This window comes from Poecilia mexicana, unplaced genomic scaffold (genome assembly GCF_051168715.1).
Source record: "Poecilia mexicana isolate PSO_F unplaced genomic scaffold, ASM5116871v1 scaffold_22, whole genome shotgun sequence".
Classification (NCBI taxonomy): domain Eukaryota; kingdom Metazoa; phylum Chordata; class Actinopteri; order Cyprinodontiformes; family Poeciliidae; genus Poecilia; species Poecilia mexicana.
The window spans coordinates 24,595,325-24,612,443 of record NW_028263391.1 but is presented as its reverse complement, the minus strand read 5'-3'; the positions used below and the strand labels follow the sequence as shown (position 1 = coordinate 24,612,443).

Sequence of the window (17,119 nt, the reverse complement as noted above, 5' to 3'; positions counted from 1 at the left end):
TATGTTATGCTTTAGAATGATAAAGCATCTGGTGCTGATATATTAGCATGAGGGGTTTGGGAAGGCAAGTGAAAATCTGCTTGAGGCCCCAGAAAGGCTTATGAAACCAATTCCCCAGGTAAAATATGAAAATCAGACAATCATTTATAAATATTCAAGACTTTTTATGAAAACACGTTGCTCCTGTTCTAAATAATAAAAAAATACTTGAAAATATAACGCAAGCTTCAGCAACAGGGAGTCAAAGCGCTTAACCGGAAGTGAGCGCCCAAGTTCCGCTCGGGGCCTTTACCCGGACCGGACCGGCCCTGCAGCCGGAGACGAAGCAGAGGAAAGAGGGCGGTCACACTCTCGCTTCGAGTCGCTCCTCTTTGGCGGACGCCTTGCTGTGGATGACAACCGTCCAGCTCGTCGCAAAAACAGCGGTGCTGCTCGGCTGGCGGGGGCTTTAACACAGCGGCGGGGGGAAGCGAAGCGAACCGAGCCGAACCGAACCGGGGAGGGGAAGGATTTACTGACACAGCCCGAGCATGGCGACCCAAACCACCGCATCCTGCACTGGATCTACCCTGCTACAGCCAATCAGCGAAATCATAGACCTCCCACTCGACCAGGTATGAGTCCAGATTCAGATTGAATCTTTATATATAGACCGAGTGCGTGACGTGATTTTCCAAGCGACATGTTATTGTAACAGCTGATGCGCAGCGACCCGGTGCTGATGATGATGAAGATGATCTGCTGTCATCGCCTAAATATCCTTTGTGGACCCTTACTGGGTCAGCAGAGAAACTGGTGTTTGCTGGTTAAAATTTACCCAAACATTCTGGTTAGTGTGTATCTAGGAGACACAATGGCTTCTATTCATTACTGAGCAGCAGAGGAGGTCCAAAACAACTGAAAAGCTCGGTCTGGTTCTTATTAACCCGGTCCTGATGGGCTCCTTCTTAGGAAATATACAACCTAATCCAGAACCAACACAACCCACTGTGTTTATGGTGCTTTTTAAAGTTTTATTTAATCAAATACATGTAAATACCAGGTTAAAATATCCAGAGTGAATATAAGAAATGGTTTTAAATGATTATTTCAGTTATTAGGTATTTAAATCCAGTAGAGAGGAAAGTAGCTTCACTTACACGTGAATGCTACCAAACCTCTAGAATCAGGAAACATTAGAACCAGTCTGTCGACGTGACACCGTTTCTAAAAGTTAAAGCTAATTTTATTTATATAGCACATTTTCAGCAGCAAGGCAATACATAAGTGGTTGCAAAGCACAACAAATTAAAACTCAGAAATTTATTGTCTGGAAAGTGCTTCAAAGTAATTCGTTAGAAGCGTTTTTACTCCTAAAGCATCCAAAGACAGAAAACACATGTACAGCGGAGCACGGTGGTGGCAGTATGATGATCTGGGGCTGGGTCTCAAACTGAATCATCAATTTGAGACTTTATTCTCAGTCAAAGGGCGATATCACCTCTGAATGGCTCCGCAGAAACAAAATAAAGGAGTGGCCTAGTCAAAGTCTGGACCTCAATCTGATTAAGAAGCTATATAACTAACAATTATTTTAGTAATTGATTATTCTATCAATTATTCAGACACTTAATCGATTATCAGACAAAAAATTGGCACATACTGCCAAATTATTCAATTAACCACTTAATATATATGCATCTCAAATATATCAAAATATGCAAATAAACCATTTAATCCTCTTTTTACATTTTTAATTGGCAAAAATGCAATAAAATGGCCTTTTGTTAGTGAACGCTGGATCATTTATAGATTATTAATTTTTGCATTATCAGTTAATGATTAGATAAAATTGTGCTTTTTTTGCAGAATTTGAACCGAGTGAAGCTAAAACTTCATCACTTCATTTAGAACAGATTTACAAAGATTTTCTTAAATCTTGTTTAGTTTTGAATTAATTGCTGCTCTGATTGTGTTCTTCTTTCAGCAAACAGACTTCTTTTGAATACGTATACTCCAGTTAATGACTAAACTATTTGACAATAATCGATTAATCACGATTAATCGATTCATTCCCATGTGTTGACTTTCTCTCAGGAAGCACGTGGTGACAGTAGAGAGGAGTAACTCCATTTTAGCAGAAAGAAAAGCCTCTCCTTCAGAATCTGTTGTCTTTTAGCTTCATGTTTGCTAAAATCAGGTAATTTTTTGGTTTTATCTGAGGATCGGTGCAGCAGCCACACCTGGAGGAGGCGGACATGTTTAAACCCAGATCCAGTCCAGCTAAGCAAACATTTTATCAGCAGTGTTGTTGGTGTGGGTGTGGCTCTGGGATCCAGAGAGAGAGTTTTATCACAGGGTACTTAAACGTGTGTTTGCGGGACTCTGTCGGCCGATCAGAGGCTGCCGGCGTTTCAGACCCAAAGCAAACATGTCGGACCAGAACGCTTCGTTCTTCTTCTCCTGTCAGCCTCCCAGGCTACTTTTTGATCCCTCAACAAACTGGATGATGTAACTCAAAGCTTCAAGAGAGAAAACTTTGCCGTTTTATCAGCTGGTCTTTTCCAAACGTTTCCTTTTGTCCTGGAAGCTTCTGGTTTGGGTTTTTGTTGGTGTGGGCGTGTCTGGCAGGAAGTTCATAAACCGGTTCTAAATCATGTTTTTACATATCACTTAGATTTACTATCATAAATATAGATTTAAATATGCAATGCCAAAGTTTGTTTTTTTGGCAAAAACAAATCTAAAAAGTGTGGTGTGCATTTTTGTTTAGAATCTGTGACAGTAGTGATTCATGGAGGCTGAATATGCAGAAGTTTTCAGTTTTTATGTCTAAAAACATTCAGAAAACCACAAATAATTTTCTTTACTGGTCACAAAAGGTTAAAATAAAAACACTAAAATGTTAAATGGGCTCTGTATGGAAGCACATTCCTGCCATGAATGAAAAAACAATTAAAACCCAACAGGAAATCATAATTACATGTTTTAAAATCAGAATTACAAGAATAAAAGTAATTTTATTTCTAATGTCTTGCTTTCAGTTAGCCTCTCCTTTCCAGCTCCCAGGTCTGCTGAGAATCTCTCCCCTTTGTCTTTAATTTGCTGCCCTCTGAGAGTTTTACGTGCCAATTGATTTCTATTCTTCAGCTCCGTGTAATTGAGTGCTGCTGGCTGTTACCTTTATGAAGGTTCAGAGTCAACAAGACGAGCATGTGTGATTCCTCCTGGGAGGAAGCGATAAGTTAGCTCAGGTGCTAAAATCACTCAGGAACATGAAACAGGTCTAAATACACTGGGATGGACTTATGAGGAAATGTTTAATCGTCTAAATGTGAAATATGGTTCAGATACGGGGAACAACTGCCTCACTTAGCGGGTCAAGTTGTGTTGGTTTGATGAGGCTCATCACACCAGATTAGTGTACATAAGTTTAACAGATTTACAACAATCATTTCACCTTGTGTGAGCTCTTAAATCCTCTGTTTTAGTTGTGCCAGGAATCGCAGGAGGTTTTAATCTTTTTTATTTTACTGATTCTGTTTTAGTGAGGCAGAATCTTGGCAAATCGACTGTTAGCCCTGGCTGTCGGATCCATCAGTCTGGAAACGCCATCGCTTTGGTTGACGCTCAGGTGTGACTCCCTTTGGTGGTCAGTTCAGTAAAACCAGGTAGCGGTGAACACCGCTAGCCAAAAAGTTAGCTGTGCTAAACATAAAACACTTATCATTAGTTCTGCTAATGCTGAAGTGCTATACCAACATGTTATTTATTGGAAGCTAATGCTAAAGCGCTGTACCAACATGTTATTTGGTGGAAGCTAATGCTAAAGCGCTATACTAACATGTTATTTATTGGAAGCTAATGCTAACATGCTGTACCTACATGTTATTTATTGGAAGCTAATGCTAACGTGCTATACCAACTACGTGCTGAACATTTGTTTTATATTTCTGCACATAAACCCAGCCTTGATGTTCCTGGTGGATTTCTGTGCAGCAGCGTTTCTGCCCTCAGCAGCAGAGAAGTAGCTGCTGGGTGTCGAGCTTGTCTTGGCGTTGTATCTGGTGCAGAGCGCTGCAGCAGACCCGCATGTTGGCATGTTTGTGGTTTCAAACCTGACGCAACCGACCCAGACGTGCACAGCTTTGAATTTCCTGGTGGTTTTCAACTTGTACGACTAATCACTAGCCAGCTTTGTGGTTTCAAGACAACCATCTTCACAGCATGATGCTGCCACTTTGGCTGGGCACAGGCCTTAAATCCCATAAGAAAACCAAAGGTTGGTGGCTGTGATGTAAAAAAGTTCAAGTTGTATCAATATTTTTTCCAGAAATAAGTAATTTCATTCCATTCAGAGTAAATCATTGACGCTTCACCTTCGGCGCAGCAGACAGACGTTCAGACGTTAATCAGACTCTTTCGCCTTCAGTGCTTCTCCACTGCAGGAAGCGGTCAATGGGAGTATTGACTGAAGCTCTGAGAGGCTCTGATGCTAAACCTGTGATTGATTCATCTCCGTCCCGCCGGGCAGAAGCTGCTGCAGGTTTCTGAAGTCTGGCCACCAAACCGTTTGGATTTTTACAAGAAAATTTAAAAATTTGGTTAAAATATTGATCAAATCTGTAGAAACTGAGCAGATATCCTGGATAAGACTTTGCTTCCTTTGGTTTTGCTTAGAGATGTGCCGATCAGGTTTTTTCCTGCTGATTCCGATTCCGATCACCCATCAGGGCCGATCACCAATACCGATCACATAATTATTTTTTTAATCATAAGCACTACCGGTTACATTATGTGGAAAAAGGAACCATGAATTCACCTTAATTTACACAAAAACTTGTTTTTAATAACTTTTTCCAAGAAGAAAACTAAACAAAACAGGCATTGTGCAAATTGTACTGCTATTGATAATACTATCTTTAACAGACTGATAACGTATGAAGGCTCTGAAGAGGCTAAATAATGCAAAGAGTCAAAATAAAACCTCTCAACATTGGCAAAAAAATTCAAGTATAAAACTTAACATTCAAAGGCAAAAACAGGATCCATTACAATAAACAATCCAGAGTTACTGAATGAAAACTTCCTGATCGCATGGCAGCTAGCTGATTACTGCTAGCTCTGATTGGCTGTTTCTGACTGAGCGGAGTAATTACGGTATGCAGATCAGGGAGGAGATCGATTATTTTTTCAGAGATTATCTGTCTCATGTTAGGACAACTAAAGTTTTAATACGCATGTAAAATGTATTTTTTAACTTAGATGCTGCAGCTTTAAGCAGGTTCGGTGTGAGAGTCACTACCAGGTGGAGCAGAAGCGAAGCTCCGTCTGTCAGATATTACTACCTGTAGCTTAGCAGCGGTTCAACAGGAGAGCAGAACCAGCGTCTGACATCGCAACTCGAAGACTTAAATAATTTATGATCGATGGCCGATCGATCGGCACACCTCTAGTTTTGCTTTCTGTCCCCCAACTGGATGCAACTTCTGGACTTTTTATAAAAGCTCTTTATAAAATTAAATCTGGCCAGAATTAATTTATCCTATATAACTGTGATAGTTACAGTGTTTCTGCTCCGCCCTCCAGTCTTTCCACCAGCTTTTGCACATCTGTCTCTGCATCATGGTGGACGAGTTCTGGTGCCACAGCTCGTCCTCCATTTCTCTCCCGTTTCCCCTGAAATGTTCCAGTTTCTACGGCTGCAAACCAAGCAGACACTAACTTCATGCATCACATTAGTTTCACCAAAACTAAAATATCCAAGTTTTTTTTACTTAACTCTCCAAGATCATCATCAGTTTATTCACTAAACGAAGTGCGGACTCTTTTTCTTTTCCTGATTTGTTCTGTGTCTGTATACTCCAGTTAACGATTAATCGATTATTAGTTGACGATTGTCTTAGTAATCGATTAATTGTTTCAGCTTTACAATAAATATCTACAAATTTGAAAACATGACTAAATGCAGTGATGTGAATCAGTTTTGTATGCGACTGGTGTCCTAAAGAATCTTATTACTAATGTTTTTTAAGAGCGTCGTTTCTGTTTACTTTGTCACTTTTATCGTTATTTCTGTGCTTTTGCAAGGCAACATTTACATCATTTTATAAGGATATAGACGTTTTTACGTCATTCAGCTGTACTTTCCTCCAGCAGGGTGACCTCTCTGGTGAGACCAGTTGAAATGCTTCACATGCGCGCTGCGGGCGCACGCAGGGCCCGGCCCGGTCCGGCACTGCTGGCTGCCTTGTGGGGAAACGTCTGATTGTTCAGCTATTAATAGCCTGGATCAGCCTGCTGCACTGCAGGCTTCATGTGTGCCTTTCTTCTTCTGGTCGTTCCTCATCAGGCTTCTCTCTGGTCTCAGCTGGAAGCTAAAGTAAAGCAGGGGGTTCAAAGTGTGGCCCGGGGGCCATTTGTGGTCCTTGGGATGAATTGGCCCGGCCCCTGACTGCAGTTGGAGCCGATGTGGATGAGAAGGACATTTAAAATTATTTTCATGGCGAGTTTATTTCTTAAATGGAAATAATTTTACAGATTGTAGTGTGAGGTCACGCAATAAAAGCTTTAAAAGGAAACCAAAAACTATTTACTGGCCAACAAAACATTAAATAATCGGCTCAAAAAGTTAAATAAATGCAAATTTCATAATAATATTGGTTTCAATAAAACATGTAGTTTGTTCAGTTTATTGTTGTACATTAAAAGGAGAAGGAATTCACAATAATATTGTTTTAATGTTTTTTAATGGAGAGAAAAGCTAACTTTGGCTTTACCAAAGCCCGGTGGGCCCGGTTTGAGGTGCAACCGAACCCGATGTGAGCAGAAAGGTTTTCAAAACAGCCAAATAAATTGGTGTTTAAGGAATTATCTGGATAAATTTTAGGAAAGGGCGCTAAAAGTTAGCCAAAATATTAAATTGCTCAATGAAAAATGATCTCTGCTGCTCTCCCGCTAACCTGGACACGAATGCTGTTTCCTGCTCTGTCCTCATCAGACTCAGACGGTTTAGAAAGTTTGCCATGTTTGCTTTTCTTAGCTACTTTTGACACAGATTGAGTTTAAATTGAGTGTTTTGATGCTTCGCCCTGATCCTGGCAGCAGCTGCATGAATCCCTAAAGCTGTGGCGGCGAACTGGAGGGAGGCTTTGACTTAATAACACTAAGGGGAGAAGAGGATTTTATGCTAATGATGGTCTAAATTCATCTCCTGCTTTGTGTTGGCGCACAAAAACAGACAGAAACGCAGCGGCGTGAGTGACGGAGGCTCGATGCTAAACATGGAGCTGCACAGAGACGGGAGGGAATGGTGACTGAGTTTACTAACTCTGTCTATAGAGGTGTGTGTGTGTGTGTGTGTGCGTTTGTAATACCTTGTGGGGACGATTTTCCTGACATATACTACGTTGTGGGGACCAATCGCTCCTCGTGGGGACCGGAGCCTGGTCCCCACGAGGGGAAACCCTGTTTTTGGGTCAGGGGTCAGAGTTAGGGCTAAGGTATGAATTGAGTTTTGGTTGGTTAGGGTTAGGTATGTGATGGTTAGGGTTAGGAAAAGGGTAAAGGTCAGGTTTAGGCTGTAGAAATGAATGGAAGTCAATGGAAAGTCCCCACAAAGATAGCAACACAAACGTGTGTGTGTGTGTGTGTGGGGGTGTGTGTGTGTGTGTGTGTGTGTGTGTGTGTGCTTTGAATAGTCCTTACCACAGCACTCAGCTCACTTCCCCATTGAAAAGGTGCCCGGTTCCAGTCAACAGGCCCCTTTTATTAGGATGATTATCTCCTCCTGCCCCATGGGAACCTCCAGACTGCAGCTTCTCGTTAATTAATCTTTGACAAGGCGAGTTCACAAACATGTTAATGGAAAGGACACTCAGGCTGGAGGCGAGCCGGTTCATTTTTGCATAATTATCAGCATTTCACACAGTTTTCTCAGCAGTTTGCTGACCTTGGGTGACTTTTTCTCCTTCCAAGTTTTTTTTTTGTAAAATATCGAGGCGAAAAAGCTCACATTCTTTCTAACAACATCCAAATATCGACATTTCTTGCTCCCTCTTTCTACATTTAACATGTTAAAAGAGCAAAAAGTCTTCAAAGACATCCAGCTGTTACCGCAGCAGCAAGAACAAAATCTGAAAACTTTTAGTTTGAGAACGTTGAATCAGTGGTGAAGACAAACCACAGCGTTAGAAAACAGCTTTAAGAAATCACCAAATAATAAATCTCTTTTTTAACTATTTTAATAAAATAAATAAACGCTTCTGAACCATTTTGCCCCATTTTTTTGGTACCAGTGGTAACAAAACCTTTGATATTAATATAAATAAACTAAAAACAAATCTAAGCTTAACATGAAAGTTCCCTTTGTTGCTTCTCTGAATGAAATGGACTCCAATTATAGGTTGTATGAATCTTTCATAAATAAATCACTGCTGTGATGTTTGAGAAGCTGAATGTCATGATGTTAGCATGTAGCCATGCGGGGCTAACGGCGCGGCCTCTTCCTGATGTTTCAGACAAAGACAGATTTGCCCAGAGGAACAAAGTGACTCATCATCCATCTGTTTGTCTCTGCGCTGCCCGTCCTCTCTTGCTCCACGTCCTCACCGTCTCTGACATGAAATCTGATGGGTTAGATTAAGAAACGAGCAGATGGATGCTGCATGTGAAGAGCCCGTTTGGCACGGCGCTAAGCAGAGCTGATGGCAGAATAAGTAAAGCGGCTTCGCTGTTTTACTCCTCCTCACATGCGCTCAGTATTTCACACAATGACGAGGAAGCTTATCTCTGTCTACCACCGCGTTTACTACTTCCTCCCTCCTTCTGAATTTCTCCCTCAGCTCGTCGGTGTCCGGTTTGTCTTGCTACCGAGCTTTTTGCTGCTGCTGCCAGGAGGAAACGGCCGGCTGCGGATTATCGCTTCCTGCACCATAAAAACATCTGCTTGCTGCAAGTTTTCATGTCTCTGGAACTTTTCCATGTTTTGTTTCCCTGCAAACTAAAACCTTTCTGTATTTTTTAAAAGTTATTTCTTATTTTGGGTTTGAAGCTTTTTAGCGACACTCGACAATGAAGGAACGGAAACAAGTGATGCTGGCATGAAAATGTAGAAAAAGTAAAATATGTTCATGTATTTTGATTATGTAACTTTGAATCAAACGATTACTTTAGATTACTATAAATTACATGTTAATATTGATGAGTAAATAATTATTATACCAAAATGTTTTATCATTAAACAGGCCATAAAAGCGTTTATGACGGTAAAGAGATTGTTTATGTTTAGCTGCAGGATGAACACTGACTGTTATATTTAAATGAAACTCGTAACACTGATTTAATGTTGCAAAATGAGTTAAGATCTCAGTAACGAAATTATGCTGTATTTAAAGAACTTATGATGAAAAAGCAATGGTTGTTCATGCTTTTTGACTCAGTTTAAAAGTCTTTTTTGATTAATAAAATAATCAGCATTATTTTATTGAAGCTAAGATTGTCTATTTTACTCCTTAACTGCCTGATGTATCTAATTAGCATCATAGCTCAATTTGGTGTAGTGTGTCGCGCCTAAAATCCTCCGTTATTTTTAATTCTTGATATGAACTGCATCATGCTGCCTGTTTCTGAACTACAGATGGACAATAAATCAGTTCTATCGATTGATTTTTTTATAATTTAAATGTTTTGAAAATTAGATTTTTTTCCGCTGTAGCATTCCTCGTGTTTCCATGGTTCAGACTGATGTAAAAGAACTGCCATCTTGTTTTGTTTATTCTGAAGTTGAATTCAGGTGAACTCAAAGAAAAAGTTATTGAACTATTAAGATATTTTATGTAATTTCTGTGTTTTTAAAAAGTGAGGAAAGAAACCAAGATTGGTGTTTAACTTTAAGGCCAGCATTAGTCTGAACATTTTATTAGAAATAAATTTTCCCATTTTCTGATGTGTTTCTCCCTCTTTGGTTTGTTTCATGCACATTAAAAAATGTCCTCTGGATTATTTTTTGCAGAAATTCATTAAGCGTCGTTGAAAATCCAAATTTCATGGAGCTTCTTTATCAGGCTGCTCTGCAGGTGGATCTGTAGCCAGAAAAGATGATTTTAGTTGGATTTAGCTGCAGGAAAAGGGCCTCAGCTGACGACACATCAGCTTGATGTAAAGTTTGACATTTTGCTAGAGCTTTTGCCAAACACAGAAAACTGTGAAGAAATCTGCGGCAGCTGCTGCTGGTCTGAACGATCCTCTGTTCCTCCCTCTTCTCTCCTACATGACATTCCTTCGCTAACAAAGCAGCGCTGTGATGTTCAGGGATGGGCCCGCTTCGCCCCGATTGACTCTACGCTCAGCCGAACGTTGTCCATGTTTGGCTGGTGGGCAGAAACGTTCCCATGCAGCTTTAGTTTTACATTATCCTACATTCTCTGAGAAATGGGCAAAAATTTGACATTCAGCCGGATTATGTAACTTATTTAACACAAATGTGCCAGATTTCTTTTTACTTAGAGCTAAGAAGTGACCACATTTAAATCAGTCATTTGTGATCTGTGTAAAGTGAAACTGCGATGCTTTGCTCTGCTTTCCTCTTTTTAATGTTCGTTTGAGAGCAACTTGTCTTGGTGCCGATGAGGCGCAGCCTGCCGCGAGCTAACAGCTAGCACACAGCGCTAACATTAGCACAAGACGCGTTTGCTAACATTAGCAGAAGATGCGTTTTGATAGCAAAACAATGATGTCATCGCAACATGCAATAAATTCATGTCTAAAATAACGGATTTTCTAATTTTAGTGTTTTTTTGCATCTTTCCCTCAGATATAACTTAGTATTTTTATCTTTCTGTAAATCCTTCGTGATGCTAGCGGAGGTAGCTAAATGCGCTGCGTAAACAAAGAGGACTTTCTCTGCTGATTAAAATAAAAGCTAACCAGGAAATTCAAAGTGGTTCTGATCCTTGTGTGGGTTAATAAACTCAGCCACCCAACATTTGGACTTGTTGCTTTGTGGTCACTGTGGACTCATGAAGTTGATTAGCTGGAAATTTAACAGTTCATAAAACTGAATGGATTCAAAGATATGACCGATATCTACGCAGCACTGGGCAGAAGAACTGAGCTTTTATACACCAAGTGCACAAACAAATGTATTTAAGGGATAAAAAGGGGATTTTTCTTCCTCTGAATTTTCCTTTGTCTGCTCACCTGCTGAACATTTTCACAGGGAAAAGAGAACAAACTCGTTACGCTTCATGTTCTCTGCATGCTTGCCTCAGCGTTTATGTGTCTTGGACAAACAAAATGTTTCACCGCTTTAATTTGTCAGCATGTGACCTGCAGACAGACGTTGGGCTGCATCTCCTTCCCCTCCCCATTAATCTCATCTCATAGCAATTAATGTCTAATTAATGTGATGCTTCTGTGTTTGCATGAATCTGTGTTTGTTTCCCTTTGAATTGGGAGGTGTGTGTCGCCGTGTGTGTGAGGTTAACGGGAACAGCGTCACAGGATGTTAAAGATCTTCCCTGAGCCAGTTTGTGCTGACACACAGAGACGTAAACATAAACACGACGTGACACCAGCAGGGCTACCGGATCACCTCACATCAGACTCACGGCTCTGTGAAAAGTTTTATAGATTTATTCCGAGTTTGATGGTTTTTGTTCCACTTATGTTTCTGCTGGTTTTCTATCTGTTTTTGTATCTGATCGGTATTGGGCGATACTAAACCACAGATATCGGTATCGGAAATGAAAAAAATGGATCAGTGCATCCCTAAAAGCTCTAAATCTGATGATAAAAACCCACTGAAACTGACTAAAAAACATTAAAACATTAAAATTAGCGTCAAAAATATGGAAACTGATGTTAAAAACATATAAACTGTTAAAAACATGAAAATTAATGGTAAAAACACTTAAACCGACTAAAAAAAATTCAGAAAGTTATGATTAAAAACATGTAAACTGATTTTAAATAACACAGAAACTAACAGAAAAAAACATGGAAACTGATTATAATACTGATATGTTGTGTCCCTGGTTTAGCCTCTCACCTAAATGTTTATTTCTTGTTTCATGACTTCATGATGTTTTTATGATGTAAAGCTCTTTGTTGCTGAAGCTTTATGCAAATAAACGTAACGCCTCATTAGGAGTGAAGCTGAAACCGGCTGTCGCTTTAATCCCTCTCATGCAAATGAAATCGTGGAGTTCAGTGTTTTTCATGGGATTTCTTCTTCTGCTGCTCCTGTGCAGGTGAACTTCGTGGCGTGTCAGCTGTTCGCTCTGCTCATGGCTGTGTGGTTCCGGCTCTACCTCCATCCCAGTAAAACCAGTCCCTTCATCAGACACGTGGTGGCCACCCTACTGGGTCTGTACTTGGCTCTGTTCTGCTTCGGCTGGTAAGGCGCCGCCATGTTTATCCTGCATTTTCATGAGAAATACGCACAAAAACTTTATCGGTCATCTGCTAATGTTAAAAAAACACAATTGTTCAATTTCTGTTTCCATTAAATAAGAAAAGCAATTAAAATCACACATGAAAAAGTTTGTTAATGTGATAAGTCATTAAAAATATGCAGCTCTATGATCCTCCTACCATTTCCTGTTGTTTCTTTGTCGTTTCTGCCAGTAGTAACATCCAGTAGCTCATCATGTGACTCGTGGTGCAAAAAATATGATTTTTCCACGTAGTTTTAAGAAATCGATGCGGCTGAGAAACCTCCTACCAGAAAAGCTAAGAACGTCTAACTTTTGCTTCTGGGTGAAAAACGTTCTGCACATTTTAATGGTTGTATTTGACTTTAATTTCCCTGCAGCCGCCATGTTTCAGAGAAATGCAGCATTACTGCACCAGAATGAGGCTGACAGAAATTTAATTCAACATTCGGTGTTCTAGCTGAGCACAAAGTCATGAAAACTAATTTTCAGAGTTTGGTTTGCCTCCAGGTGGCGCTACTGTGACTTTACTTAAGATATGAGTTACCACAAGGATTACCAGGAAAAAGTTGGGTTAATAAGAAAAAGCCCTGGTAGTTATTTTTGGTCAGGACTTCCTTTAAAAAGAGAATTTTAAAGTCATTTGGACTTTCCTGGTTAAAAATAGGTTTAAAAAATTAAGATTATTTGTCAAATTGTTTCAAATTCCTGCTGCTTCTAGTAATTTGATGCTGACATTAAATGAAGTGTTTTATTATTTGACTTCCTGGAGGCGGAGCTTCAGAAAGAGCAGGAGCTTTTAAAGAGACAGAGGCCCAATTTCAACTTGTTAAATTTATTTTAAGTCATATTTGATATATCATTTTCATAATGACAGTTCTGCTATATAATGGGACTATGTGCCTGGAAACACATATTTTGCTGTCATGTTTTCGCCTGTTTTTGTTTGGCCGTCGTGTTTTCGCCTGTTTTTGTTTTGCCGTCGTGTTTTCGCCTGTTTTTGTTTTGCCGTCGTGTTTCCTCCCATCCTCGTTATCTGCATTGACTCTCGGCTAACTCAGAGCGGCGTCTCTGCTCTGCTGCAGGGCTTGACGTCGGTCAGATCACGGCGCTGCTGGACGCGGTGTTTCTTTGTTTCTGCTCTCCTGCGGCGCTCTGATGGTGCAACCTGTTCCAATATCATAGGGATGAATTTTTAGGAGTTTAGCTGAAATAAATTCAGATTTCTCTCCTGTGCTCTGACTGCCTGGACCCTGCTGCATTGCTCAATAATTGTTGATATGTTTGTGTAATATTTGTGTGACATTTGTCTTGTCTTTAAAGGTATTCGGTCCATTTTCTGGTGCAGAGCGGCCTCTCCTACGGGGTGATGATCTTTGCCAGCCTGGAGCACATGCACAAGTAAGACAGCAACATTTTTCAGTGAAGCATTTATGGTTCTTTCTCCAGGACGGTGCAAATCTGCAGGAACTTTTAAACACACAAACTGGTGCGGGTTTTACTTCATTTTGCCCAGTCCAAAGTTATAAATAAACCTCATAAACAGAGTTGGCATCACTTTTAGCAAAGCAGGCGTCAGAACACAATTATTTGTTCTGATTTTGACATTTTTTTTTATTACGTTCTAGTTGTAATTTTCCCGTTTCCCATCAAAACAGCCCACATCATGATACTTCCACCGCCTTTTAGTCCATGGAAATGCCATGGTCTGCTATCCTGGATTCTTAATTTATAGATTTCAACATGAAGCTGCTCCATTTGTGAGGTCAGACACTGATGTTGGACGACAGGAGACAGAGCCTGCAAGTTCCCTCAGAAACTAGCTGAGCCTGGTGCAGGGCAGCCTAAAGGTTGACAGAAAATGTGACTGCATAGTGATAAATTATTAGAAGATATTGTTGATGATACTTTAACACCAGCTGGAGGTGGAGCAGATGATGAAGTTCTGGTCCAAACAAACTGAGTCTATCAGCTCATTTGCAGGGTTCAAATATAGTAAAAATTATAGCCCAGGAATTAAAGTGTATTCCATAACATTACTCTGTAAATTAAACTTTCTTTATAGTTTATCACTTTTACCTTTAAATTGTTCAGCTTAGCTGATTCATCGTCCAGGTTTGTGACCTTGACTCGTTAAGGTCGCCACATTCAGGCTATCCCCAAAAGATAGGAAATTTATCTTATTGTTTACCGTTTATTGTGAAAAATTTCTTATCATATTTTTGATTTATTTTCATGTTAAATTTCAGTTATTTATATTAAATAAAAAAAATTGACAGTATGATCAGAAATTTTAGTCATTTTTTCCATGTTTCGTGGCAGCATCAATAAATGTAAAAAAATATGATTAAATACAGTTGCTGTGCATTTTAGAGATATAACTTAAAGTTATATCTCTAAAAAGCAGTAAAGTCCCAGAACTCGCTGACATGTCGCTGTTTGCTGAGGTTACTGAACCTTCCAGGTCTTTGCATAACAAATGAGTTTCTGACCCGGTTCAGGTCGGAAGCCCGCGGCTTTCTGAGCGGACACGGCGATCCTTTGTTTGACCTGCGACCTTTGCTCTTGGAGCTCGACCTGACATGGTTACACCTGCACGGCTAGCAGAGCGATTAGCATAACAGCAGAAAAATAAACGGAGGCAGGAAATGGAAGAAAGATGTGGAGAAATATTCACAGCTAATCGCACTGAGCTTCTTTCTTTCTGTCTTTTTTCTTTATTTCTGTTTTCTTTGTTTTTCTGCCTCTTCACTGATTTTTTTTCTGTCTTTGTCTGTCTGTCTGTCTATCTACCTATTAATCTAATCTAATCTAATCTCTCTTCACTTATATCTGCCAAGTAGAAACACAAACATCTGTGAAACTCTTAAAAACAAAAAACAACAGGACTTTATGGGAAGCGCTGGTTTGGGACAAACAAAGGAAAAGCCAATTTAATGTAATTTAAACAATTATTCTCTATTTGTTGAGGATTTACAACATTAATTCACTGCGATCTGCTGCTTCGCAGTTCGGTCTGATGCAAATTTCCTCTATTTGACTAATTGAGCAAACAAGTTGCAGCAAAGCGAGGAATGCTGCCGGCATCCAGTCAACACAAATATCCTTTACGGTCCCACAGTGAAGAGATTCAGCAGCAAAGTGATGAAAAAAATCATCCACATGCAGAGAAAAATAAGAGTAAAGGACTTTAGTAACGTTTTTTAAAAAATGTCATATGCAAAGAATGTAAAACTGAGTGCAGTCAGTTAATAATAAAATTCACCTGCACTTCTCAGTCCCTCAGTTTTTCATAGAAATTCACACAAAATAATCAAATACTTTCCACAGCATGTCAGGGCCACTGCAGAGAGAAAAAGCAAAAAACAAAAAAAAAAAAGACCAAATTTTTCAGAAATTTTCTGAAAAAAAGGAAATTCCTGAGTTTCGAAAGTAAAAAAATTTCAACTTTTCAAACTCAGAAATGTCCTTTTTTGCTCAAAATTATTTGAGAAAAAAATTTTGGGGGGCTGAAATTTACTCTTTTATCTACAATTTGAAATAAAACTTTGTTTTAGATCTCAGCATTTTTCTGTGCTAAAAAACATAACTGAGTTTGTTACAAATTTCCTACAAAAACAGTCGCAAACATTGAATTTAAGTGATTCTAACTCCTAATTTAAAAAAATGTAATTCATAAAAATTAGAACAGAAACAGTGGAATTTGAGAAAAATGAATCAACATTTAGAAAATAAAAACAGATTTTATAGAGCCCTAGTTCATTTTCAATTTGAGAAATCCCTTAATCTCCATGGCAACCATTCAGTTGTGCAAAACTCCTGAGTGGACGTAGCCCCGCCTTCGAGGTGCAGCTCCTCCCCCACTCGGCTCCTTCAAACTAGCCAGCAGCAATTAGCAAACATTTGAATATCTCATGTTAGTATCTCAGTGACTAAAATGTTGTTAAAGGGTTAATAGAGGAGCCATGTTGGGATGACTTCCTGGAGGCGGAGCAGGAGTGTCTTAAAGTGACAGAGGCCCAATTTCAAGGCGTTAAATTACAAAGTCACATTTCTTTAACATATTTGTTTGATTGTGCTGTAAAATGGCCGCCATGTGCCTGGAAAATGTTTAACACTGCCCCTTTGAAGGCGAACATATATGACTGTATTTACAATATTTATTGTGAAGGATGCAAAAGAAAAAGCATGTCTCTGTTGTTTCTGTTTCTTTAGGTACTGCTTCATCGTCACCCTCGGTTACCTGATCGTCTGTCAGATTACAAGAGTCTACGTGTTCGACTACGGCATGTACTCTGCCGATTTCACTGGGTGAGCTTCTCTACCGCTGCACGTTTTAAATAAAATCTTTACATGAAACATCCTAAATGACGCTGGAAGCGCCGAGTCAGTTCCCTCTTCGCTAGACGGCCTGCAGGTTGGAGGAGGCTGGTTGCTAAGCAACGTAACGCAAACCCAAATGGGCCGTCTGTCTGTTTGGCTTCAAAATGTCAAATCAAATATGCTTCTCTGAACCGAACGCCTCTGTTTGGTCATTTATTATGCGTGGATTTATTCTGCTGATACTAGCAAGAAGAAGAAGCAGAGAGATGACTAGTGCAACACTCTTAGAGCCATGAGGAAGAGGAGCAGGAAGGAAGAGCAACAGGAAGTTAAAAAAGCCCCTAATTATCCAGGAGGGAACTTCCCACTGTAAGGATACTGGT

The 17,119-nt window shown here is 39.7% G+C and overlaps 1 protein-coding gene across 1 annotated transcript in view; it reads left to right on the top strand.

Moving 5' to 3' along the window:
- Positions 1-322: 322 nt before the first annotated feature.
- The window catches only part of mboat2a (membrane bound O-acyltransferase domain containing 2a), a 28,670-nt gene continuing 11,873 nt past the window's right edge, over positions 323-17,119 (top strand). The window contains exons 1-4 of the mRNA XM_015004715.2: positions 323-614; positions 12,231-12,376; positions 13,737-13,814; positions 16,629-16,724. Of these exons, the coding sequence (XP_014860201.2) occupies positions 531-614; positions 12,231-12,376; positions 13,737-13,814; positions 16,629-16,724 (404 nt within the window). The 5' untranslated portion in view covers positions 323-530. The remainder of the gene's footprint in view (positions 615-12,230; positions 12,377-13,736; positions 13,815-16,628; positions 16,725-17,119) is intronic.